The 27,083-nt window shown below is 38.8% G+C and overlaps 2 protein-coding genes across 5 annotated transcripts in view; one reads left to right on the top strand and one right to left on the bottom strand.

Annotated features, from left to right (window-relative positions):
• LOC131371192 (receptor-type tyrosine-protein phosphatase mu-like) overlaps window positions 1-18,632 on the top strand; it is a 209,321-nt gene extending 190,689 nt beyond the window's left edge. For all 4 annotated transcript variants that reach the window (XM_058419037.1, XM_058419040.1, XM_058419039.1 and 1 more), the window contains 11 exons: window positions 655-752; window positions 3,355-3,471; window positions 3,917-4,071; window positions 8,377-8,512; window positions 10,269-10,418; window positions 10,562-10,735; window positions 11,457-11,588; window positions 14,882-15,007; window positions 16,101-16,264; window positions 17,234-17,369; window positions 18,404-18,632. In XM_058419037.1, the coding sequence (XP_058275020.1) occupies window positions 655-752; window positions 3,355-3,471; window positions 3,917-4,071; window positions 8,377-8,512; window positions 10,269-10,418; window positions 10,562-10,735; window positions 11,457-11,588; window positions 14,882-15,007; window positions 16,101-16,264; window positions 17,234-17,369; window positions 18,404-18,457 (1,442 nt within the window). In that variant the 3' untranslated portion in view covers window positions 18,458-18,632. The remainder of the gene's footprint in view (window positions 1-654; window positions 753-3,354; window positions 3,472-3,916; window positions 4,072-8,376; window positions 8,513-10,268; window positions 10,419-10,561; window positions 10,736-11,456; window positions 11,589-14,881; window positions 15,008-16,100; window positions 16,265-17,233; window positions 17,370-18,403) is intronic.
• Window positions 18,633-22,651: 4,019 nt separating this feature from the next.
• ly97.3 (lymphocyte antigen 97, tandem duplicate 3) lies at window positions 22,652-23,910 on the bottom strand. The gene is made up of 4 exons (XM_058417953.1): window positions 23,841-23,910; window positions 23,610-23,665; window positions 23,166-23,288; window positions 22,652-22,879 (listed from the first exon to the last, which is right to left on the bottom strand). The coding sequence occupies exons 2-4, from the start codon at window positions 23,656-23,658 to the stop codon at window positions 22,773-22,775; spliced, it is 279 nt and encodes a 92-aa protein (XP_058273936.1). The 5' UTR covers window positions 23,659-23,665; window positions 23,841-23,910; the 3' UTR covers window positions 22,652-22,772.
• Window positions 23,911-27,083: the final 3,173 nt, after the last annotated feature.

The raw sequence follows: 27,083 nt of genomic DNA, 5'->3' as shown, positions 1-27,083 counted from the left end.
GCAGCTCTTGTGGGGGTGTTCCCGGTCTGCAGTGGTCAGTATCTATCAAAAGTGGTCCAAGGAAGGAACAGTGGTGAACCGGCGACAGGGTCATGGGCAGCCAAGGCTCACTGATGCCCGTGTGATCCGATTCCAACAGGCGAGCTACTGTTGTTCAGATTACTGAAGAAGTTAATGCTGGTTCTGATAGAAAGGTGTCAGAATACACAGTGCATGACGGGTCAGGGCCGTTATGGCAGCGAAAGGGAGACCAACACGATATTAGGCAGATGGTCATAATGTTATGCCTAGTTGGTGTATTACTGCTTTTTTTCTGCACTGTAAAAGAAGAATATATTTGTTTTTAACTATAATTTTGCACAGATCACAGCATGTACTCACGTTACCTTTTCATCTATGATTTTCCTCTGACAAAAACAAAATTGATTTAATCACATTTCTAAAAAGGAAAAAAAACTTGATCAAACATACACACAGCAGACCTGCAGGGGACTTACTTCTGAGCAGTATGCACTGCACTAGTGCCCCCTTTGATTGATCTCTAACTCCCCAGTATGTAGTACAGCCTGATTTGAGTATCTGAATGTGAGCCAGTCGTAACCTACTGTACTATAATTATAATAATCATAATAATAGTATTGATTCTCTGTGCAGGACCCATGCAGGAGACAGTGATTGACTTCTGGAGGATGGTGTGGCAGGAAAACACAGCCACCATCGTCATGGTTACTAACCTAGTGGAAGTCGGAAGGGTGAGTAGAGTAACATGTGACACACTCCATTGTAGTACAGGACTTCTGATAGAATAAAGCTCTAGTATACAACTCAAAAGAGTTTGCTCGAATTGGATGGCAACGCTCCCCTTGGAGTGAACTGAGTGAGAACTAATCAATGTAGCTCATTACCACACAAGCATGAAATGGCTTTTCGGTTGGCCTTTTGCATGATGACCAGCTCTCCAAACCACTGGAATCCAAATCACTGTGTTTCTAATTAGCCATGAGGATGATGGGAGGTTCACATTGCCTGGAAACAGCACCGTCCCTACACAGCAGAGCAGTTCTATTAAAAAGGAAAAATTCAAAACACAAAAACAGTTTTCCATGAAGCGCTGGTATTAAATGGACTAGAAGGATAAAAAAGATAATAGTAGAAGTTTTTTTTTATGTTGTCCAAATCTTATTATCATATCATAACAGCTATTAACAAATATCTTAAGTAAGATAGTGAGGGTCTGATTTCTGTCCAGTCCAGACTGTAGAATCATGCAGTGTATCAGTGACAGTTGTGTCAGGTGATTACAGAGTGACACACTCCATAGATCTCCATTTAAGCTTCACGCTATATGTAGCAGTGATTAGGAAGTCCAATTTGAATACAGTCACAGATGTAATGAACATCAACGAGGTGATGATTTACTCTAGAATTTTTTCAGTTTTCCCCAAAAAATGCTTTTGCTGGAGAATCTATAAGTAGATGCATTATATGACCAAACGTATGTGGACACCTGACCATCACACCCACAAGTGGTTCTTCCCCAAACTGTTGCCACAATGTCAGAAGCGTATCGTTGCATGCTGCAACATTAAGATATAGAGCTCAAATGATTCTGTTCCTGTATGTCCTAAACTGAGGTCTGGAATGGGATAGTCAGGTGTCTACATTTTATTGCCTCTATAGTGTAGACTAATCAGAATATCGTCCAGTCGAAAGGACAGATGAAAGATGTTTAGTGTTTAACCATCGGTGGTTGTTTCGATAAATTTCAGCACTGTTTCAGCCATGGACCTGCCCCTTCATGGGCGACCGGGTGGCACACTCTGCCCAGGCAGATGTGCCCTGCTGCAGGCTTGGAGTGTGTGATACTAATCTAATGCAGCCTGCTGATGGTGGCGGGAATGTTGAGAAAGTGTGTGGGGTGGGGTGGGAAGTGGCGGTTAGGTTAGGGCTGGCGGTTCTCCACAGAGAGCTATAAACCCACCGCTGTGCTCCTCCACCACCCATCTGCCTCCATTCTGCAACAAACACTCGGAGAGGCGAAGGCCAGATCAGATGAGCCCTGCAGGGGAGGGGGACGGGGGGGAGAGGGAGCGAGAGAGAGAGAGAGAGAGAGAGAGAGAGAAAGAGACCGGGATATGATAACAGAGGAAGGAAGGAAGGAAGGAAGAAAGAAAGAATAAATGGAGAAAAAGGAGATTTCATATAATTTGTTATTCTCTGTGCATAGTCTTTGATATGCACAATACTGCATTAGTCAGTCAATTTATTTGAACATTTATGACCATGCATGCATGTCTACATGGCCCATAATACGCCCACCTCTCTCTCTCTCTCTCTCTCTCTCTCTTGCGCTCTCTCTCTCTCTCTCTCTCACACACACACACACACACACAGAGCTCTTAATTGATGGAATAATATAATGGCTGTGGCCTAATGTAATCTTGGCGGAGATTGAGATGGAGCAGTTTGGGTTGTGGATTTCTCATCTCAAGTGTCACCAAGGGACCTCAACTTTTGCTCTCCTCCTCCTCAACTGTCCCTCCATCCTCCAGTCTCATTTCCAGCCTTAATGACGCCGGAGAGCCACCAGAGACAGATTGGATCTTGCCATGGCTCTGTGTGTTTCAGATACCAAAAAAAAAAAAAAAAAAAAACCCTTTCAGAGACATTAAGCAGTTTTCAGCTACTGCTGTATCAAATGAGATATTAAGATGTTTTGTGCTGCTAATGTAATAACGATGTTGTCATCTTGCAAATTGCACATTTAACCGTGTCATCTATGAGAGTCTGATGTTTATCAGTATAAAGCTGGAATATAAAGAGCCATTGGGTCTGAGCTCAGGATATTGGATGTCATATTATATTTAGTGGAGCTTAACGTGAGAATGAGACAGCATTACAGTGTGAATTATGTTTTTGCCGATACCTGAGAAATCTATATAACGCTTTAGCTGGAGTTTTCTGCAGAACAGATCTGACTTAGGCCAGCATCCACTTACAGCATGTTAGTCTGATTTTTGAACCATAGCAGCTCGCTTGTATTGATTCCCTGTATGTTATATTATTCACTGTATATGTTATTATTCACTGTATATGTATAATGTATATGTTATATCCATTATATTAGAGATATAACGCAATCTGCATCTGTGTCTGGATCTGTTTCGTGCTCCGAATATCTGTATATGTGTGTGTGTGTGTGTGTAGTGGCTTCCACTTCTTACCTGTGACCACTTCCATTGGAGGGAAAGTATATTCGACACTGCTCCACATAGTTGGAGTTGTCTAGTGAAACAAATAACCCTAATAACATTATTAAAATAATGATTGCACTTGTGTGTTTTATCTCATTAGGTGAAATGCTGTAAGTACTGGCCGGATGACACGGAGATATACAGAGATATGAAGGTGACGCTGATAGAGACCCAGCTCTTGTCTGAGTATGTCATCCGAACATTCGCCGTGGAGAAGGTGAGAAAATAAAAAAGAAAATAGACCTTTACTCCAAAACTTTGCTGAGAGGCAGCTGAGGAAGCGTACACCTAAACCACAGCGTACTGGCTTTATGAATTTGTAGCAAATGCGAGTAGACATGCTCATCTCTCATCAGATCACATATGTTCCATCTCGCATGCCTTTAGAGAAGGGTGACTGCGCACAACAAAGTATTTTCTCCGTTCATTAATTTCTAATCTTCCTCCTAGTCTCAGAATAGATTGATACAAAGATAACCTGTCTTTTTTTTGCATAATGCTTTTTTTTTTCCTCCAAGAATAAAAATAATGGAAAAATGTATAGTGTTAGCACTGTCAAGGGCATTTGGTAGTATAACAAAGGAGGCTATGCATGCTAGGTAAGTAGAAATTCATTTTGGTAAACAAGTTCTCTCTCTCTCTCTCTCTCTCTCTCTCGATAGAGAGGTGCACACGAGATCCGTGAGATCCAGCAGTTTCACTTCACAGGCTGGCCAGATCATGGAGTGCCATACCACGCTACAGGACTGCTCGGCTTCATCCGCAGAGTCAAGGCCAAGTCAGCTGCCAACGCTGGCCCTATTGTGGTTCACTGCAGGTAGCACATCACTCCCTAATCACAGGCTATTCTTTTAATCAATGCATCAGCTAGTATAATAGTGGTCATAAGTTAATCTTTTTTATCAACATTTAAAACATGCGTTTTAAACATCATCACAGTTATTGATTACAGTGATTACAAATCCATTATAAGCACAGTATCCTGACCCTTCTAGATTTCCAGAATGAATGAAAACCTTTACAGACCTGCTACATTAGCTAATTACTACAAATAAGTAAACCACTATCTCTCCCAGATCAACCACTTCAGCACTTCTCTTATATGGATATTTTTTGACACCCCACTGAGTCGGAGCTGATTTATGATAATCCATATTTAGTAAGACGGATTCAGCAGCAGGTCCAAGGCCAGCAGTGTCTGTCCGTAAAGCTCATCTCTTACTTCACCTCTTTTTTGTCAGATCTAAATCATATGTTTAATGGACACTTGCTTTATAGGAGTAATCTTTTTAGGAGTTTTTTTATAAAAATGCTCCATGTTTTACAGTTCATTTATAGTTTTATTATAAATAATGGAAATACGTTTAGTAACCTATGCTTGTGGATACTGCTGGAAGTTGTAAATTTCCCATTGGGATGAATAAAGTATCTATCTATCTATCTATCTATCTATCTATCTATCTATCTATCTATCTATCTATCTATCTATCTATCTATCTATCTATCTATCTATCTATCTATCTATCTATCTATCTTCAAATCAATATGTGTTTACTTTCCAGACTACAAATACCAACATGTCTAGCTCCCTATTCACTATTACCAAGATTGATTGAGATTAGCATATACAGCGTACTGTTTTGTAATATTTTAATACAGTTAATTTGATCATTACTATATAACGTAAACAAATATGATACTACTGTTAACTAATATTAGAGACTAAGAAAGTATCTTCATTAAGAGCTAATTTGTATTTCTTAGCAACACATTTTTAAACATATTAAAATTATAAAATATTCTAATACAACTTCATTAAATTATCATTTAGTATCATCATGCTCGTCGTTGCCTTATTATCATTAAATTTTATTATTATCATTATTATTATTATAAATAAAAAAAAACAATACCTTGAAATAGTGAGAAAAAGCATTCATGAATTGTAATGTGCTTCTGAACCTTCACCAGGGTGTCTGGTTCAAACAAATTTACATGACAGTGAAACTGACGGAGCCGAACCGAACAGTCTGATTGACGAGTGAATCTTTAAAAAATAAATAAATAATAAAAAATAATAATAATAATAAAAGAATGAATATTAAGACCTACACTGCCTAAGATTTGGAGCAGTCTTTGTCAAGAAAAAAAAAAAAAAAGAAATCTTTGTATTTTCCAAACAACGAACAATTACTAATTAAATTCTGGGGTTAAGGAACTAAATGCAGAAATGAGCAAGGCATAAAAAGGATCCTTCAAATCATTCTGAGGTAAAAATTGATGACTGTACTGTTAAAAAGGCAATCAGCATCTACGTGCCTTTTGTCATGAGGGTTGGTTGAAACATGGAGGCAGAGGCGAGTGCAGGTGGAACAGGTTTTAATAAACACTGCGGCACAAGAAAAGTCGAAACCAGAAAAGAGGGAAAAAGTCGAGCGATCAGCAAACGGATTATGATGCTAGGAGAAGAACATGGACAGAAGGAAACAGAAGCTATGGTCAAAAATACATGAGCTAAACATTAAACATGCTGTGGGTATGGCTTAGAGAATAACAAAAAGTAAACAGGATTCAACAGGAATCAGGCTTGGTACAGCAAGGTCATGAGGATATAACACTGATATTTCGATATAAGTCTGATACTTCGATACCATGACACTGATACTTTGATACTATGACACTGATACTTCGATATAACTCTCATATGTCGATACTATTACACTGATACTATAACACTGATACTTCGATACTATAACTCTGATACTCCGATACTATGACACTGATACTTCGATATAACTCTCATATGTCGATACTATAACACTGATACTTCGATACTATAACTCTGATACTCCGATACTATGACACTGATACTTCGATATAACACTGATACTTCGATACTATAACTCTGATACTATAACACTGATACTTTGAAACTATGACACTGATACTTCAATATAACTCTCATATGTCGATACTATAACACTGATACTTCGATACTATAACTCTGATACTCCTATACTATGACACTGATACTTCAATATAACTCTCATATGTCGATACTATAACTCTGATACTCCTATACTATGACACTGATACTTCGATATAACACTGATACTTCGATACTATAACTCTGATACTCCGATACTATAACATTGATACTATAACACTGATACTTTGAAACTATGACACTGATACTTCGATATAACTCTCATATGTCGATACTATAACACTGATACTATAACACTGATACTTCGATACTATAACTCTGATACTCCGATACTATGACACTGATACTTCGATATAACACTGATACTTCGATACTATAACTCTGATACTATAACTCTGATACTCCGATACTATAACACTGATACTATAACACTGATACTTTGAAACTATGACACTGATACTTCGATATAACTCTCATATGTCGATACTATTACACTGATACTATAACACAGATACTTCGATATAACTCTGATACTTCGATACTATAACACTGATACTATAACACTGATACTTCGATACTATAACACTGATACTATAACACTGATACTATAACACTGATACTTCGATACTATAACACTGATACTATAACACTGATACTATAACACTGATACTTCGATACTATAACACTGATACTATAACACTGATACTATAACACTGATACTATAACACTGATACTTCGATACTATAACACTGATACTATAACACTGATACTTTGAAACTATGACACTGATACTTCGATATAACTCTCATATGTCGATACTATTACACTGATACTATAACACTGATACTTCGATACTATAACTCTGATACTCCGATACTATGACACTGATACTTCGATATAACTTCTGATACTTTGATACTATAGCACTGATACTTCTATCTTCACAAAGTCATGAGGATATAACACTGATACTTCGATATACCTTGATACTTCTATCCTCACGAGGTTGTGAGGATATACATCCAATACTTCAATACTATTACACTGATACTTATATCTGCGTGAGGTTGTGAGGATATAACACTGATACTTCAATATTATAACACTGACACATTAATACTATAACACTGATACTTATATCCTCGTGATGTTGTGAGGATATAACACTGATACTTTGATACTATGACACTGATACTTCGATATAACTCTGCTACTTTCGATACTATAACACTGATACTTCTGTCCTCTCAAGGTTGTGAGGATATAACACCGATACTTCAATATTATAACACTGACACATTAATACTATAACACTGACACTTTGATACTATAACACTGATACTTCTATCCTCGCGAGGTCCTGAGGATATAACACTGATACCTCGATATACCTCTGATGCCTCTATCCTCACGAGGTTGTGAGGATATAACTCTGATACTTCAATGTTATAACACTCACACCTTGATACTATAACACTGATACTTCAATACTATAACACTGATACTTCAATACTATAACACTGATACTTCAATACTATAACACTGATACTTCAATACTATAACACTGATACTTCGAAATAATTCTGACACTTCGACACTATAACACTGATACTTCTATCCTCGTGAGGTCGTGAGGATATAACGCCGATACTGTAACAATCAGGGAACAGCCAATAGCAGGACAGGGGCGGAGACAAGACATGAATCAAAACAAAGACCTGTAAAAGTAAACAAACGAAGAATAGAGCAGAACATAAACACAATACATGCGGAAATGAACTAATGTTACCGGTTTCCATGTATTTCTCTCAGCACTGAAGTGTGAGGCAGAGATTAGTGACACCTTTCCACACACCTAATAAACTCCAAAAAAAAAAACACATCCCTACTATAATGTATGTAATTCTTAAACCAGATCTTTATAACCTATCATCATTTAAGCACTCTAATAACCTTCACAAACATTATATTTCTTTCTGGTTTCACTGGTAATATTCACACAGGAGATGGTGATAATTGAAACAGCACTTTATATCTTATGTCTGGCACCTGAGACGGGAGAGCTCAGATCCTCTCAAAGCCTTTTTTTCCTGATTTCATCTTACGTCGAGTTTTTTAAAACTTCAAACTCTTTCTCCATTAAATCACAGATTTTTGTGATTGTTCTTTCTGCAGCGCGGGTGCGGGCCGGACAGGCTGTTTCATCGTGATCGACATCATGTTGGATATGGCTGAAAGAGAAGGCGTGGTCGACATCTATAACTGCGTCCGAGAGCTGCGATCTCGCCGGGTCAACATGGTCCAGACCGAGGTACTAGTTTATCCGCTGACCTTTGAACTTCCTGTTAATTAATGCTGTCTTGACTTGTAAATCCTTCAGGCTAACCGGAGATGACACAAAACTGTAAGACCGAAATATAGGGTGACAGGAGGGAGATAATAAGATAGACCCCAGGAGAGAGAGGGGGAGAGAAATGTAGGGCAGTTGAGGAAGAGAGAGCTTATGTGAATTAGAGGGACCTCAAATAGTCTGTAAACTGTGCGTTTATCCATTCATGGCCTGTTCCTGTACTCTTTTTTATTTAGACAATCATCAAAACACTCTCAGTACTTCCTGCCTGTCTAGGAGCCAATCAAGACTTTGAGTGTGACACAAATCAGGTGGTTATAAGTGCCATAAAAATGCAGGAATAGCTATGGGCGAATATTGCTGTGATTCTACTGCTTTCGACAATTTTATGCTGAAGAACTCTTTGCTTTTCTGAACACAGACCATCTGGACTGAGCTGTAGACTAGCTGAATGCACCATTTCCCTGTAATTCCATTTAGATCACAAGCATCATTGGATTTAATGGGCAAATGTTTCATAGATGACATCTGGATTGGGGTTTGAGTAACTACGCAGGCAAAGCTTCTCTGATTCATCCTCCACAAGTTCAGTGACCTTCAAACTGTTTGTGTATCTGTTTGTGTGTGTGTGTGTGTGTGTGTGTGTGTGTATTTTCCCTCGCAGGTGTTTGTGCGTGTTGACATTGCCCCGCACCCTGCAGCTACTTGTTACCTTTTTATGTGCATGTTCGAACTGACTGTGATCATTTGCGACAACAGAAAGTGATTTGTATTGCAAATCTGATGGCTCTCATTAAAAAGAGAAACACGCGATCCAAAACATTATTTTATTTATTTATTTATTTTTTGTAATTTGGTTGTTTTGAAGTTGATCGAGGTCCCAGCTGTCCTCTGATTGGTCACGGCAACAGAAAAGGTCAAAGATCATTAGCTACTCTAGCAGGCACGTTAATTATGGAAGCACTGACCCTGTGTCATGATTTAGCCAAAAGTGACAAGGCCAGATTGTCTCCAAAATGTCACTTCAACAGTGATTTCCATCAAAGCGCCGAATCGTCTCTTCCTGAATAGGGAAATGGGATGTGACCTCACGTATCTCGTCTCTGCTGACTGATGTTGGGAATAAATCAGAGCTATTGCGAAACGCACATCTGTACGTCTCAATGTGATTTGTTTGCAAAACAATTTGCTTCAATGCAAGAAACACCATTGCATTACAGTTTTTTTAAAAAAAACTTGTTATTAAGGATTTTAATCCCCTCAAATTGTCGTAATCAATGTTGCATTCCTAACACGGCTCTAACTTTTCTAAAGTGTTATAAATGTTAGTAAAAAGTAATAACTTGTGAGATAACAATTAAAGGAAAGTATCCATAATGATCATTTTTCTCTTAATGTCAGTTTATGATATTATGAAATTAATGTCTTGTAGATATCCAAGTAAAGCTTTATAAAAGTCCCATGGTAACTAAGCAATAAAGATAAAGCAGGTGAAATTTTCAGCACAGTATTTATCGTGGATTTTAAAGCCATAGCACATCCTCTGTGTTTTACAGTGACTGCAGTGTATTAGATACATTTCACAACAAACACATATCAGTTTCATGGATGCACCAACCAGAATTGTTATTCATTTCCATTAGGGTTTCATCAACCATCAGTTATGACCATACTGATCCTTCAGAAGACTGGAATATTGTTCATTCTGTTCTTTCAGGAGCAGTATGTCTTTATCCATGATGCCATTCTGGAGGCGTGTCTTTGCGGTGACACCACCATTCCCGCCAATCAGCTCCGTTCCGTGTATTACGACATGAACCGGTTGGATCCCCAAACCAACACCAGTCCAATCAAAGAGGAGTTTAGGGTAAGAGGGACATGGATTTCAAGGAAGTTTGGGAATAAGCATTAAAAAACACTGACACTTTACACTAACAATTGATTCAATGTGATGTATGTACATGTTTAAAATTAGTTTCAGCTTGATTTCTGTGAATATGTGTCATACAGACACTGAACATGGTCACCCCCACACTGCGTGTAGAAGACTGCAGCATCGCATTACTGCCACGGAACCATGAGAAGAACCGCTGCATGGATGTGCTGCCTCCTGACCGCTGCCTGCCCTTCCTCATCACCATCGATGGAGAAAGCAGCAACTACATCAATGCTGCACTCATGGATGTAAGACGGCCAAAACCGCTCACATCTTCTCTTCTCTTTCTATCTTTTAGAGCAAGCTACTTTATTTACAGAACTGCTCACCTGACATGCTGTTTTTTTTTTTTGTTTTTTTTTTAATAAATTGAGGTCACAATTTATGTTTCTTGTGGTTAGAGATCTATTTGGTGGCCACAAAATCCTTTTAAAATGTGAGCGAGACAGAGAGAAATCAATTGAATTAGACAATGTGGCCTGAGGAACCTTGTCATGGAGATGATTGATAATGTTACACTTTAGTTCAATCACGGAATGACACATAAAGGACGTACTCTAGTCACTGACATGGATATACCATTAACCCGTGTCACCTTCTCAAAGCGAATATGCTTTTTCCTCCATTAAATAATTAACTGAAGCCATCATATTAAGTACGTTGTTGCCCCAACATATTGAGCCATGGTCTCAAGTTACACAATTCATAACCAAGATCTCCTGGTCACGGAATAATAATTGGTGGCAATGAGATCTTAAGCTCATGGTCTTTAATTATTAACTGTACATGATCACTACCACATACACTAATGTTCTGTCACATCGAATGAAATTAATAGTTAGATGGACATTGGAATGACTTTATTCATTCTAGTCTTCAAAATATCTATATTTGTACCTACATTTCTTGCCATTTTTCATCCTCAACTCTTTCTCTTCCCTTTTCCCTCCCCTTTCTCTCTTTCAACAGAGTTATAAGCAGCCTTCTGCATTTATCGTTACCCAGCATCCTTTACCAAACACAGTGAAAGATTTCTGGAGGCTAGTGCTGGATTATCACTGTACATCCATTGTAATGCTCAATGACGTGGATCCTGCACAGGTGAGGACAACTGGATGGATGGATGGATGGATGGATGGATGGATGGATGGATGAACCGATGGATGGATGGATGGACGGATGGACGGATGGACAGACGGATGGATGGATGGATGAACTAATGGATAGATAGATTGATGGATGGAAGGATGAACTAATGGATGGATAGATTGGTGGATGGAAGGATGAACTGATGGATGGATGGAAGAATGAACTGATAGATGGAAGAATGAATGGATGGATGGATGGATGGATGAACTAATGGATAGATAGATTGATGGATGGAAGGATGAACTAATGGATGGATAGATTGGTGGATGGAAGGATGGATGGATGGATGGATGAACTGATGGATGGAAGAATGAACTGACAGATGGAAGAATGAATGGATGGATGGATGGATGGATGGATGGATGGATGGATGGATGGATGGATGGACGGAAGAATGGACAGATGGATGGATAAATGATCAGTTATAGGAAAGTAATCAACAACAGGACGGTGTGAAGAGGAGTTACTGTTAGCACCCCAGTCTTGATTCCTTTCCAATAAGTGTAATTATTTCCAATAATTCTTTCTTCTCTAACAATTTCTTATTTATAAAACAAAGTATATATTAAAAAATGTATCATGTATTAATAAGTATTGTCCAGGAAACAAGTAATATCCATGTTATAACAGCTCCAGCCTTTTCCGAAAACACTAAACGAACACAGAAATCTAAAATATCAACAATTACACACGCTTTTCAAATCAGCTTACTTGTATAGAGGACCCACCATATAAGTCCATGTGTAAGTTGTTGCTATAGAAACAATAACATATAAGAATAAGCGTGTTAAATTCAATCGTAATAATCAAGCAGCGAGAGCCATCTGCTGTTCCTTCTGATCAATACAACTTTAGATATACTGAATAGTCTCACCGAAACCGTAACATACTCTATGCGCAATATCTTGCAGGTGTCTTTTAAATACTTTATTCCAAGAAATAAAATATTCAGGTTAAGGTTGTTTTTCGTAATTATATTAACCTACATTATTTACATTAATCTATGACTTGAGAAAGATGATATCTGTGACGAAGGGATTGTAATTATTCATGTTAGACATCAAACGAGTAATCAGACAGAATCATTAAAAATGAATGGCTAGCTGAGGTACCACTATATGCACTGTGTAGACATAGACTCCAGTGTATATTTGGGCAAGGGTGTGAAAGAGCTCTGTGTGTCTGCGTTCGTGACTCTGCATGAATGTGCAATCAAGTGTGTGTGTGTGTGTGAGAGAGAGAGAGAGAGAGAGAGAGTATGTCTGCATGCCCTGGATTCTCTGTGTGTGTGTAAGAGACTCTATGAGGGTAGCAGCCTGAGGCTCTGTCATAAAACCCCAGAATCAAAGCTAAGAGGGAGGCACAGAATCCCACCATCTCTCCCTTCACCCCACCGAAACTCGTCTCCTGCTCCAGTCTCCCTCTCATTCCCCCTCGTCTCACACTAAGGAGTCTTTCATTCAAAATTCTAACTGTAGCCACTGACACTATGAGGTCTAGGTACCAGGGGCGAACACACACACCACACACAATTAGACAGTGAATATTTCACTCTCTCTCTCTCATCTTTCTTCCTCCTTTGTAAACACATACACTTTCTCAGACTGTTCTTCCAAGCTCAAAGTTACAGTCAGGACTTGACAGTATGTGTGATATAGTTTGCTATGTAGTGAAAAAAAAATACTGTATTCTAGTTGAACACCTTTATCCTATAATCGAACCCATAACACTTCCTAAATGATGCTACTGTGAATTGGAATCACTAAACAACAGCAGGGTCTAATTTGGATAGAGTAGTATACCCCAGCACCTTTTATTGCAATTTCTTGACCTCCTTTCAGAATTTTCATGGCTACATTAAGTTGTAAATAACAGGATTTTGCCGGATCAAGTGCTAATTTATGAACTGCCGAATAATTAGTACGGGAGCCGTATTGACAGCGTAGAATCAGATGATTTTTTATTTTTTTTGGTGAAGCAGAAAGGCAAGTGCTGTAGCTGAAATCCCTGTTTCTACTCAAGGAAAATCTGGGGAGGTGTGAACTTCACACAGGTCATTCGGACGATTGCGTAATCTGAACGTGGGACAGAAAACCCCACTCTGAATGCTGATAACTTTCCTCTCGGGAATGTTGGCGGAACCTTTGATCTATTTACATTTACGCTATTTGGCAGACACCCTTATCCAGAGTGGCTTACATTTATCTCTCTTTTGTCAAGAGTGTCTTCTTTTCAGACTTTTCTTATGTTGTGAATTTCTAAATTTCCAGCTGTAAGTCTGTAGCTTATGGCAGCCAAAAGTCCAAACAAAACTCTTAAGTTATCTAGTTTGAGGTTCGAATACCAATGTGCACATTTCTGTATTAGACCCACACTGTGCCCTTGTAACTCATCTCTGAATACGATCCTTTGAGAGAAGAGTGAACATTGGCTGTATTAGAGCTCTGACATGAAAAGAGATGGACATAATGCTGGAGCCGGATGATGGCAGTGCCTGGTGCGATCCCACTCACACATCCATTATAGAAATCAGGTGACGTGCAGATTTCTTGCTTTTTAGCTTGGCATCCACATGCAGGTGGGTGCTGAATCACTGCTTCACTTGGCTACAGTGCACCAGCGCCTGGGTAAATTCACAGTGTCTGATGCTCTTAGCAAAGCAAACAGTACTCTCTCCCTGCAGCCCACCTCCTTCCCTAACCTACACATCAAACACTAAAGAGCCAGCCTCACTCTGCCAAGAGACACTCGCACAGGCTCCATATCCTCTTCTCATCACTTATTCCTTTACAAAAAGCAATGCAATCACGCGCCTGTTGTCAGAGAATGAAATATGTAGCCAGTGTGGATCATTTCTAATGGAAATGATCAAATGGGAAATGATTTGAATATATGAATAAATAATGAAAAGGCAAAAGATCTGATTCTTTGTGAGACTGCATGGCTTATTCATGCTATCGCTGTGACATTCAAAGCTCCAGCAGATAAATTTTTTAAAACATGTTGGAATTGTTTTTTTGGGGGGTTTTTTTTTGGTGCACATTTGCTGATTCTGTTTGCATTTTGTAATGTTCTCTTTTAGTGTGAGCGTTTTTTAACATTCATCTGAGGGAAAGAGGAAAAATGAAAGTTTACAAGGGCAATGTTTCACAAGATTAATACTCGAATTCCTACTAATGTATTGTTAATCTCTCTCTCTCTCTCTCTCTCTCTCTCTGTCTCTGTCTGTGTGTGTGTGTGTGTAGCTGTGTCCTCAGTACTGGCCAGAGAATGGGGTACACAGACATGGTCCGTTGCAGGTGGAATTTGTGTCAGCTGATCTTGAAGAAGATATCATCAGCAGAATATTCCGCATTTACAATGCAGCTCGGGTGGGTTTCACACACACACACACACACACCTATTACAGGACTTCCATGACCACACCAATCACAGCCTGCTGATATACTTCACTCGTCCCACCAGTTCCTGCTCAGCCTGCTGATATACTCTCCTACCTTCAGCTCATCTCAGCCTGCTGATGTACTTTACTGATTCTACCCAGTCTGCTGATATATCCCTTTACCCCCCCTGCTGATTTAATTTATTCTCAACTCCAATCATAGCATATCCAGCTGACTTCACTTTATTCATCCCGGCAATCACAGCACAGCTTGCTGATTCATTTAACTCATCCCACCAACCACAGCACAGGCAGCTGACTCACTTTACTCATCCCACCAAACACAGAAGACAAGCACGAGCAGCTGAATTATTTGGTCCCACTAATCACAGCACATCCTGCTGACATCCTCACTAATCGCTCATCCCACGGCTATTCTTGGCACAACCTGTTGACTTACTCATCACACTAATCACAGCACAGCCTTCTGACTAACACTATATTGCCAAACGTTTTGGGACATCTTTCTTTAGATGCACATGAATGTAATATGGAGTTGGCCCGTCCTTTGCAGCTATAACAGCTTCAACTCTTCTAGGAAGGCTTTCCACAAGGTTTATGGGAATCTTTGACCATTCCTCTAGACGCGTATTTGTGAAGCCAGGCACTGATGTTGGACGAAAAGGTCTGGCTCATAGTCTCAGCTCTAATTCATCCCAAAGGTGTTCTTTTGGGTTGAGGTCAGGACTCTGTGAAGTTCCTCCACACCAAACTTACTCATCCATGTCTTTATGGACCTTGCTTTGTGCACTGGTGTGCAGTCATGCTGGAACAGGAAGGAGTCATCCCACAAAGTTAAAGGGCATGGAATTGTCCAAAATGTCTTGGTATGTAGAAGCATTAAGAGTTCCTTTCACTGGAACTAAGGGGCCAAGAACAACCCCTGAAAAACAACACCTGAATTCAATGTCTTGGAGGGGTGTCCCAAAACTTTTGGCAGTGTAGTGTAATTCTTTCACAGTGTTACAATACATACAGACTTTCTATTCGCTTGACATAATGTGTGTGTGTGTGTGTTATAGCCTCAAGATGGCTATCGTATGGTGCAGCAGTTCCAGTTCTTGGGCTGGCCCATGTACCGAGACACACCCATGTCCAAACGCTCCTTCCTCAAACTCATTCACCAGGTGGACAAATGGCAAGAAGAATATGATGGAGGAGAGGGACGCACTGTGGTGCACTGCCTGTGAGTCTCACACACACACACACACACACACACATATTGATACACATGCAAGACTCAAACACACGTTCATGGACAAAAGGTGGTATATAATTCTTTCTCCTTGCCTTTCTTTCTTTCTTTCTTTCTTTCTTTCTTTCTTTCTTTCTTTCTTTCTTTCTTTCTTTCTTTCTTTCTTTCTTCCTTCCTTCCTTCCTTCCTTCCTTCATTCCTTACCCTCCCTCCCTCCCTCCCTCCCTCCCTAACTCTCTTTCCTTTCCTTTCCTTTCCTTTCCTTTCCTTTCCTCCTTCCTTCCTTTCCTCCTTCCTTCCTTACCTTCCTTCCTTCTTTCTTTTTCACCTAACCCATCAGCCTCATCACGACGAGTCTCCTCTAAGCATATCAAATCAGTCTTTCTGTTCTCACATCTACAACAGATCGATAATCATTAGAGCAATTAATTAACAATTAAGTATTCCACCAGAAGCTTGAAAGCCAGAGAGGTTTGTTTTGTTTTGTTTTTTTCCCAGGCCATGCTTCTATGTTCAATACAAAGATAAACATCTCCCTCTAGTGGCGAAATGCACTCACTACAACGAGGTGCACCAGCGCAATTCCTTTATGCTAGAAAATTAAAGAAAGCCTTGATAATTAGCTGATGAGTTAAAGTGTGTTAATTACAGTGTTGAATCCCTAGGCCTGGGTAATTATTATAATTATAATTATAAATGTAGAAAGTGTAGCATGTGTGAGCATGTAACTCCACAACAGCTTTGATATTATGTGGGTTTGACATTATAAAGAAAGGTGAAATTATTTTTTAAGGGGTGGGGTGGGGGAATGCAGATTGTATTTCAAAACATTTTTTATTTTGTCCTGAGGATCTCGCAAATATGCCACGCCCGAACTAAAACAGTTTTATTCTTATTTGATTACTGACTTATGGTCTGTGTGTAGTTACTGATGTGTATTGGTGTGTGTGTGTGTGTCAGAAATGGAGGCGGACGCAGCGGAACATTCTGTGCCATCAGTATTGTGAGTGAGATGTTGCGACACCAGCGCTCGGTTGACGTGTTCCATGCTGTCAAAACTCTGCGGAACAACAAACCCAACATGGTGGATTTACTGGTACGGCGTTCACTCCACTTTAATAAAGACTTGTCCTCTTTCTCCCAACCCAGTTTTATGAACATACTATAAATGTCACTCCAATAAAGTAACAACTAATTTTAAAACACTTATACTTACACGTTACTGACTAAACACAGCTGGCGTATTATCCTGCTCTACTCACAGCTCAGTGATTCAATACGTTTAGAACAGTGCACAGGATAATACGTATGAGTGTGATGGTCAGGTGTCCAAAAACCTTTGGCCTTATAGCGTATATATACACATCTTATCATATAAGCACTGAAATGTCACTTTTTTAAGAGGATAAGAGAAGTGATTTGATTGGCTAGCACCTGGCCACGCCCCTTTATGTTGTCTTTGTTGTTGATCTTTTGGCTGCTCCCTACGTGTGTGAGGGGTCGTCTCAGCAGACCAACTGGTCTGCACAACAACTTGGCACAGGTTTTACACCCGATGCCCTTCCTGATGCAACCCTCCCATATTTATCCAGGCTTGGGGCCGGCATACCTACTGGCTAGTGGCTGGGGTTTGGCCACTGGCTGGTAATCAAACCCAGGCCTTCCATATGGTAAATATGGTAACCATATGGTAAACCATTGAGCCACCAGTTCCCTACCACGCCCCTTTATGTATTCTGTCTAATTGCAAAGTTTTAACAGTTAATACAGAACATTATTAGATATAGTGAACAGGTTCTATCTTACAAAATTATATAGAAAGATAGAAATAGCCTCCTGGTGGTCCAGCGGCAGGATCCCGCACTCTCATTGCCTCGCCCCAGGTTCGATTCCAGGGCAGGGCGCTAATCCAGCCACTGAAGAGGGTCCCAAGCCCGGATTAAATGGGAGGGCTGCGTCAGGAAGGGCATCCGGCATAAGACCTGTGCCAAATCGGACCAAATGATCCGTTGTGGCGACCCCAAATAGAGAGCAGCCGAAAGAACAACAACATATAGAAATATAGAAAAAGTAAAAATCATCAGAAGTCATCTGAATAACTGAGTGTTTGTGTTTTTGTTTTGTTTGCAGGATCAGTACAAGTTCTGCTACGAAGTGGCTTTGGAGTATCTAAACTCAGGCTAGCTGTGCTAGCACGGACATGCATTTTTTTTTGAAACAGTGTGTGTACAGCACTAGCAGTGCAGTGCATGTGCGTGTGTGTGTGCGTGTGTGTCTGTGTGTGAGTATGTGTGCGGTCAGCTTGTATATTTCCACAAATGTTCATTTATCTGACCAGGCTTTTTTTTTTTTTTTCTTTTCAACTACTGGAAGAGTACAATATATCGTCCGACCGTCTTCTAACTGAAGTGTGTGTTGTAAACGAAGCCAGCTCACGTTCCTCTCTCTTACTTTGGCCTGTGTGCCCTTCAGTATCATTTTCCAGCTTTTTGCGCAGGACCTTCTGTGTGTGTTGTTGTAATGCTTTCCGTTTCCTTACTGACGTGTGCCGAACTGCTGGAGTGGACACCATCGTGGGCAAGAATCAAGAATCTTAATGTTATTTTATTTGTCGTAATATGGTAATGAGCAGAGTTTTCACATGCCGTCCATAGCATCGTCGCATATTATGTGCCATGTTCAAAGGATCCAAAGCTTTTTTTCTTTTTTTTTTTGGCACTTTGTTTTTGATATTGTTTGTTTATATTGTAAATATGATCAGTGTAGTGTATTATTTATTCACGCTGTGTATTTCAGTGACAATCGTGTACTGGGTTCATTGTTTGAATCACCCAGAATGTATTGTCAGCTTTGGTTCATCTTGTTTGAAGAAATATTGTACATGTTTAAATATATACTGTATGTATCATAGCAAAAGAAACAAAAAAAATGTCTTGATGTTATTATTTATCTCACAAAAGCTCTCGGATCCTCTCTCGATTTGAGCAGGACAGGAAGCACTGGATTGGTTTGGAAGCCAATGCTAAGACTACAGTATATAATGCCTCATCTGGAGCATCTGGTAAGGGAGTAAAGTCCATGTGTGTTGCATTCATTTGTTTTTCGTTTCTAAATTAAAATGGGAAAACAAGGCAACCCGCTTTTTTTTTTTTTTTTCATTTTATTTTCATTTTATTCTTTTCATAAACAGATATTTTTTTATAATTAAATATTGACACGTCTTTAATTGTTTCCACTTTGTTTACCCATGCAAAGTATTAAAATTAAACATTCATGAATTCAAATATGAAAAAGAAAAAAACGCCCCTGCAGTAGATCACAGCATGAACAAAGTCAACCTGGAAGTAGGCTATTAGACTAGAATAGTCTAAAAAGTACACCATTCTAACTTCCTTCTCATTTCGGAAAAGATATGAGACAAGTGGGATTATGTGCAGAAATAAATTTTGGGTCATTCAAATATCCTTAAATTGCAGCACCTGGAAAATCCTCTTTTTTTTTACCGTCATGCTATTTTTATGAAGTGATTTATATTAGCAGTACATCAGGCACTAAAGCCAATCTTTAATCTGCCCTTCTTGCTGCGAGCTACGCTGTCATTTCTGATACATCCAGGTCAGACAAGATTCTTCATTTATTTTTAGAGCCATAATGTATGTAAAAAAAAAAAAAAAGATAAAAAAGCAAACACAAGAGCATATACAGCGGGATCCAGATATCTGAGAGCTCTGGTGGAAATACTTCTTTTTCAATTTAATGCAAAGGTTTTTTATTAGAAATAATATTATCAGCCACAACTTGAGAGAAAATCAAGAATCTTAGAAATATTTACATGGATTTCTGAGTATTTGGTACATCCTCTTGCATGGACGTGAGCCATTTTAAGTCAAATCTATCTGAGTGTCACCTGAACATATTCTTTAATTAAGTTAAGTAGCCTTTATTTGTCACATATACATTAAAATTCTTTCTTTGCATATCCCATCCTTGGAGGGTTGGGGTCAGTACACAGGGTCAACCATGATGCAGCGCCCCCGGAGCAGGAGATTTAGGGCCGTGGTCAAGGCGCCAACGGTGGTGGGGCTTGAACCTCAATCTTCCAAACAACAACCCAGAGCCTTAACCACTTAAGCTACCATCAGAAGGGATAACACTAACACTTGTTAATCTGACCCATTGCTACAAAGCAGTCAATATCACACATTTGCTTAGGTTTAAATAGTGACCTAGAAACTGTGTAATATTTTGATGATCCGGCATTCAAGATTTCCTGTATTTATATATATATATGTATCTATATCCAATGTAAAATGAGTCAGACTCAGACCCAGTACCAAACATATGAATGAGAATGTCTATTATTTAAATTGAGACAAATCAAATCATGGCAGCTCTGCTTCTGTCCTCTCAGAGCTGTAGGTGCTGTAGGTTGCAGTCGCAGAGGAATAACCGCAGGACACACTGGTGAGACGCACTGATCTGCTGCACCTCCAGAACTTTTTTGCCTGAATCGTAAAAACATGTTTACACACACACCTCTTCCTAAGCCATCGATCAAATGAAATGATTGTAGTTTTGGATTACATTAAGAGCAAAACAAGACATCAGACTTAATATAGTGAAGGTTTCAGTGGAATAGAGGGTACTTATGCTGGGACATTGAGACAATACTACTACTGCTACTACTACTAATAGTGATTTTATTATTATTATTAATAATATTTTATATTAGTTATAATAATAATAATTATTATTATTATTAGTATTTATTTTTGTATTCTATTTTATTATTATTATTATTATTATTATTATTATTATAAGCTATTGGAATGTTTAATGTTCATCACATGTCTGTGTGTTCTCATCTAAGCTAGATATTACAATAACACTGTGAAGCCAATAGAGAAACTCCCACCAATCTTTGAGAGTATTTATCAAATACACCAGTGAAAGCTGGAGATTCATTGTGAATCCTGTCATCCAGAAAATATATTCTTTATTCGTAGGAGTGCAGAGAAAATGCCTTAAAATACGACTTTCACATACAAACCCATTGAAGAATGAGCTCAGGTGTAAGAGAGCAGTGTGTTTGCATACAGTGCCATCTCATGGAGCTTTATAAAATATCACACTGTCTTACACTTCATGTTGGGATCAAAGACGATTTCTTACATTTGCATATGAATGCCTTTATTCTTAGGAAACCATTATTTTATCTACATATCCTGCAAGTAATAATACTTAATGTTTGTAGGTCCATTTGAGTAAATATATTGATCTCACGTTGCTTTTTCACAACAAATATATGATAGAGGAGAACTGTATGTCACGTTTGATGCCAGTTGTTGGTGCTTTTTTCAGTGCACAGGGGTCAGCAAGGGCACCCTGACTGCTTCTTTGGCTACGCAGCCCCATATGCAACAAACTGCAATGCACTGTGTATTCTCACACCTTTCTATCAGAACCAGCATTAACTTCTTCAGTAGTTTGAGCAACAGTAGCTCGTCTGTTGGATCGGATCACACGGGCCAGCCTTCGCTCCCCACGTGCATCAATGAGCCTTGGCCGTCCATGACCCTGTCACCGGTTCACCACTGTTCCTTCCTTGGACCACTTTTGATAGATACTGACCACTGCAGACCGGGAACACCCCACAAGAGCTGCAGTTTTGGAGATGCTCTGATCCAGTGGTCTAGCCATCACAATTTGGCCCTGGTCAAACTCGCTCAAATCCTTACTCTTGTCCATTTTTCCTGCTTCTAACATCAACTTTGAGAACAAAATGTTTACTTGCTGTCTAAAATATCCCACCCACTAACAGGTGCCATGATGAGGAGATAATCAGTCTTATTCACTTCACCTCTCAGTGCTCATAATGTTATGCCTGATCGGTGTACATTATAGCAATAATATTACAAATACATGCACTATGTTGCATTGTAAAGTATGGCTAGAACATACTAAATGATAAACTACAGTTGCTAACTTGCTATATGAAACTATCTAGAACAATGCCATCTATCTGTGCATGTACACTAATGACAACAGTGACACAAGCCAGTCTTGGGTATCTGTGATGCAGCAAGAGCAGCAGATTTGAAAAGATGCCGTGGTTTTGGCTTTAAGTGTCTCCGAAGAAGGCTTCATTGTTCCTGATTGGTAGGTGTGATATGATGGGAGAAAGCTGGTCTAACTACCAGCTGCTCAGAAGCCGCTGACTTAGTGATTCATTATTATGGAAAATGCTAATTCTGTTATCATGCGTTTCCAGCTATTTCAATAACAAATAAACCTTTATTATGATTGGTTCTTAATTAGTTCTAAACGACAATTTTCCTATTTCAGTAACAAATAATAAAAAAAAAAAAACACAGTATATGAATTTGATGCAGATTTTTATTTTATATCTTGATAGAACAGTAACTGTTATCCATAAACTTCTAATACATTCTCAGCATGAGTGGATACTGTCAGGGTGAAATGTCAAAGGCCAGTTGGATCACATGGTGTTACAGAGGTCATTCTGGCAGCATTTGACGTTCATGTAGGCGTTCAGCTTCAGAAGCTCACAGTCAGCCATGGCCGTGCACTTCTGGTAGTGTCCGTCTGCAGGGAAGAACACAAGTAGGACCGGTCACTTAAACAGTACACTCGGGAGATATTTGTCCGAAAAGCGTCTAATATTCTTCAGCTTGTGAGGAAGAGAAGTTGTGTCTATATGAGAAGAGCTTTATCTATAGCTACTTTGTTGATAGAAGAGACTACTAAATAAGTACTCAATATCTGTCTTATCAGATATCAATGTCTTATGTACTGTTATAAGCAATGCTATTAATCTACATCCACCTGCACAGGTAAAATAACCAAGATTCATAAAACTGTTGATGCTCACATGGGGCTTTGGTGAACTTGACAGCGACGCAGGCGTCTTTTTTCTCAGGACAGGTCAGCGTAGTGACCTCACACGCCTCACCTGCCTTCTTGGGTTGGCAATGGTAGCAATCCAGAGCCGACCCTGAAACACACATGGTGTGGTGTAGCACATATTGTCTATGATCTATGATCTAGGTTATAGGTATAGGATATAGGTTCCAGGTAACTGGTACAGGGTAGATAACTTCAGTCATAAAAGCCAAGAGATCAGATAATTTGATATCAAGGTATTTGATATCATTTCCTTTCCCTTCATGTAGTTAAAAGAAGCTCTTATATACTTTCAACGTAAAATAGAACATGCAGTGAAGAAAACTGAGGCACCGCCATGCTTACATGTTACACAGAACAACACAGAGACTTAACACTAGTTTCCTCCGCTGATAAGAAATTAGGAACTCACCGCTGGCTACCAGTAGAACCAGAACGATGGCGAAAACCAGACTTCTCATTTTTCTGCTGAAAAGCAAACAAAAACAGTTACTGATTTAACACAAAACAATGTACTGAAAACTATTTCTTTTCATAATATTAGCACTAACAGTCATATTTTATTTATTATCCCTATCTACTCTTAGCCATATAGAATCTGCAGAAGAAAAAAAACCCCAGAAAGCTCTGAAGTAAAACCTACTCGAGTCTTACCTTTCCTTCACCAATATGCTTGATATTCAGGAGTCTTCGGCTTTTATATCTGACCCTATCTCTTCCTTCCTCCTGCCTGTTTTTACTCCTCTGCTGTGTAAACAGTCACTCCTCACACACTCAGTGGCGCACCCAGTCATTTCTCTTATCACTCCAGTGAGCCATCATCCTTAATATCCAGACATGTTTCCAAACTTTATGGCTCTCTGTGTGTGTGCGGGTGCATGTTTGTGCTTGTCTCTGTGTCTGCAATTATATAACATGCGTATTTTAATCAGTTTTCCTTCTGCATGGTGGTTATAGGCTTCACCCTGCCGAGCCCAGAGTCATGACACAAAAACAGATGAAGAACTTATTACACTCACGCTGTCCTATTGAGCTCTATAAACAGATTTAGAAATGAATGCATCCACATTTCCTTTTATTTTTCTTACCTGTTTATACAGTACATGTAAATTCTTTCGGTATAATAATGTGCGATTTAACTTGCAGATACAGAAGCAAAAGAGTTCCTCAAGATGCTTGCAGCAACCTAGCGGTTTATTTCATAATAACCTGCACCACAGTATTATTACTAAGACAATTATATTGAGGTTATCAGTTATATATAGAGGCAATTTGCACAAAACACACAAAGACTATGATTTGATTAGATGTTTTGTATTTGTTGCAAAAAAACATATATATATATATAATTATAATTATATTATATTATATATATAATATTATTGTTATATTATAAATATATTTATCTTCTTCAGTAAATTGGCAACCAGCTAAAAATACCTGGTGTTGAGGAGACGCTAGTGAAATGAAGATTGGTGGCCAGCTGTCTATCAGCTCACCCATGAAATATTGTTAGCTCTGTACAACCACTTTGTTTACATCCTGTTAGATGAGTGCGAATCTGTCAGCCCTGGCCATTTGGAGTGATCCAAACCAACTGAACGTGATTTGCTCCATGACTCTGAACAATTTATAAAGCAGAAACGCATTGTGTCACCTATCCTATACAGCCAAACTCCAGAAGGTCTGTAAGGGGACACAAAAAACGCTAAGTCTTTTATTAGGACTATTGTCGGTTTCCGACATGACAGTTTACAACAATTAACATGTTCTCATTTTTTTCTTTCTGTCTACTTTAGGAGGAAGTACGGCTCTACAATCCAGGATGTGTCAGTATTCAGGAAACGTCTGTACTAGTATCTCACACCCGTGTCACAAGCAATAAAGAAAAAACAAAACAGTATAGAAATAAATAGAAATACAGAGTTATTTGTAAAAGATTTTACTTGGGGGGGATTTAAACAAACTTGACATTTAAGAATTAAGGAATAAAACACAATGGTGTGTGCTGTTATAGGAAAATAATCAATACCAGGTTTACGTTACCACCCTATCTAACCGTGGTTCCATAAGACCACATCGAGAAGAGCAATTCAACAATTTGTCTTTATTGTAATTTGCCTATTAATATTAATAAGTGAGATCAGTTCATAGTTATATTTAATGTTCCGGATAGTGATTTAGTGCATTAAAATAAACCTGTCATTAGTCTTGCAGCTGGAAAATGCTAGATGCTGTTATATTAGGAACACTATTTAGCATTTTCTGACCAATCAGAATCAAGGATTCAGCAGCACTGTGCTATAACCTGGATGTAAATGATACACTGGAATTGCGCACAGACCCTGCTTTTGTTGGTTTGAAATGTTTCCAGATGCTCTTGCAGTATTTTGTAAGAGCTCTGAACACCAGAATTAATGGCATTCCTTATTAAAGTATGCAAAGAAATCTCACATTTCTGACACATATTTGAATTTTAAAAAACTTACATAAAGGAGAAAGTTATACACCTTCTGTCATATACCACTGCCAACATTATCAGTACTCCTACTACTAAAATTAATGAAGTCTGAAAAAATATTTCCTGGGCTTTGAGCCATGAAAAACAGCCCCAGAACATCAAGAATCCACTGCTATGTTTTGCTTCTTTCTATGCACTCTTTTTTTCTTAAATATTTTAGTGTCCACAGCCACGACACACTATTTTACAGATATTATTCGATTATTATTCAATAAATACTGTGAAGTCTGTAAGAAACGTATGTAGTTATAGGAGTGAGGAAAGTCTCTATTTCTTTTTTTCCATTTATACAGCCACAGTTTCCACTTCTCAAACTTTCCAGATGTATTTAGCAAGAGCCCAGGATTATGAAACACTGACCACTAATGTCAAATAATGTTATCTTGTTAGCTTGTGATAGATTACAGCACAGTTCAAATTCTCTATCCTAAATATTTAGTGTACACAATTATGCAATATCATAATTCTTGACCTGTGTTTTGAACAAGCACTGCATCACCAGCAATCAATTGTATTCAAACTCAGATCTAAATTTTATTTGTCACATATACAGCCATAGACATTACGACATGCAGTGAAACTGCCCGTGTCATAAAAACATTAGACATTTCGAGCCAGCGTTCTCAACCAGGAAAACTGAAGAACCACAGCCAAGAGAACACAACACAGTTCTGTTTAAATAGACTGAACTAGACACTGTACACGTGAAGCCCAAACCTTCAACTTAAATGTGTTCTTATCTTTTAAGGCTCCGCCAACACTGATCAGGACCTGCTTGTCAATCAGTAAAACTTAGGACGTTTTCATATCATGTTCTGACATGGAGGTAAAGGTTTGTGGCTTTAGCGTAGGTTAACGTAGGATAGCGCCTCACCTAACAGATCGTCCAGGATGGACAGATGGAGGTCCAGCACGACCATTCTGACGGGCTGAACGAGGGTTTTCTGCAGGCTGTACATCCGCTTCATCTCCATTCCTCCACACAGTTCTTCATAATTCTCCTGTGATTTATCCTCCTTCTTGTCTGTCCCTCTTTCTCTCTTCTTTTTTCTCTCTTCCTGTCTCTTTCTTTACTTTCTTTCTCTTACATTTTTTCCAACTGTGTTCTTTTAGAAAGAAAAAAGAAAAAACACAGACGAGTCTAACAGTCTTTACTTCTGCCTTTCCGGCTCACTGTCATTAACACAAAAAAAAGTACCAGAGAGTCTAATTTTCAATCAAGTTGTTTGTTAATCATTTGTAATGAATGTTGTATTCACTTAGAAAATGCAAAACAGAAGCATTTTCACTAGTGCTCTCAGACTAGGACAGGACCCCACTGTGTATCAGCTGTTTAAAAAATGCTCATGCATTTTAAATGTGTAA

This window comes from Hemibagrus wyckioides, linkage group LG20 (assembly GCF_019097595.1).
Source record: "Hemibagrus wyckioides isolate EC202008001 linkage group LG20, SWU_Hwy_1.0, whole genome shotgun sequence".
In the NCBI taxonomy this organism is placed as follows: Eukaryota; Metazoa; Chordata; class Actinopteri; order Siluriformes; family Bagridae; genus Hemibagrus; species Hemibagrus wyckioides.
The sequence above is the reverse complement of the archived record's forward strand: the minus strand, read 5'-3'. Positions and strand labels throughout refer to the sequence as shown.

Excerpts from the sequence above, each read along its gene's own strand:
- ly97.3 (XM_058417953.1), bottom strand. The coding sequence starts at position 23,658 with ATGAGAAGTCTGGTTTTCGCCATCGTTCTGGTTCTACTGGTAGCCAGC. Across the intron at positions 23,289-23,609 it reads GGTTCTACTGGTAGCCAGCG|GGTCGGCTCTGGATTGCTAC; the intron begins GTGAGTTCCTAA and ends TGTGTGTTTCAG. Across the intron at positions 22,880-23,165 it reads CAAGTTCACCAAAGCCCCAT|ACGGACACTACCAGAAGTGC; the intron begins GTGAGCATCAAC and ends TCTTCCCTGCAG.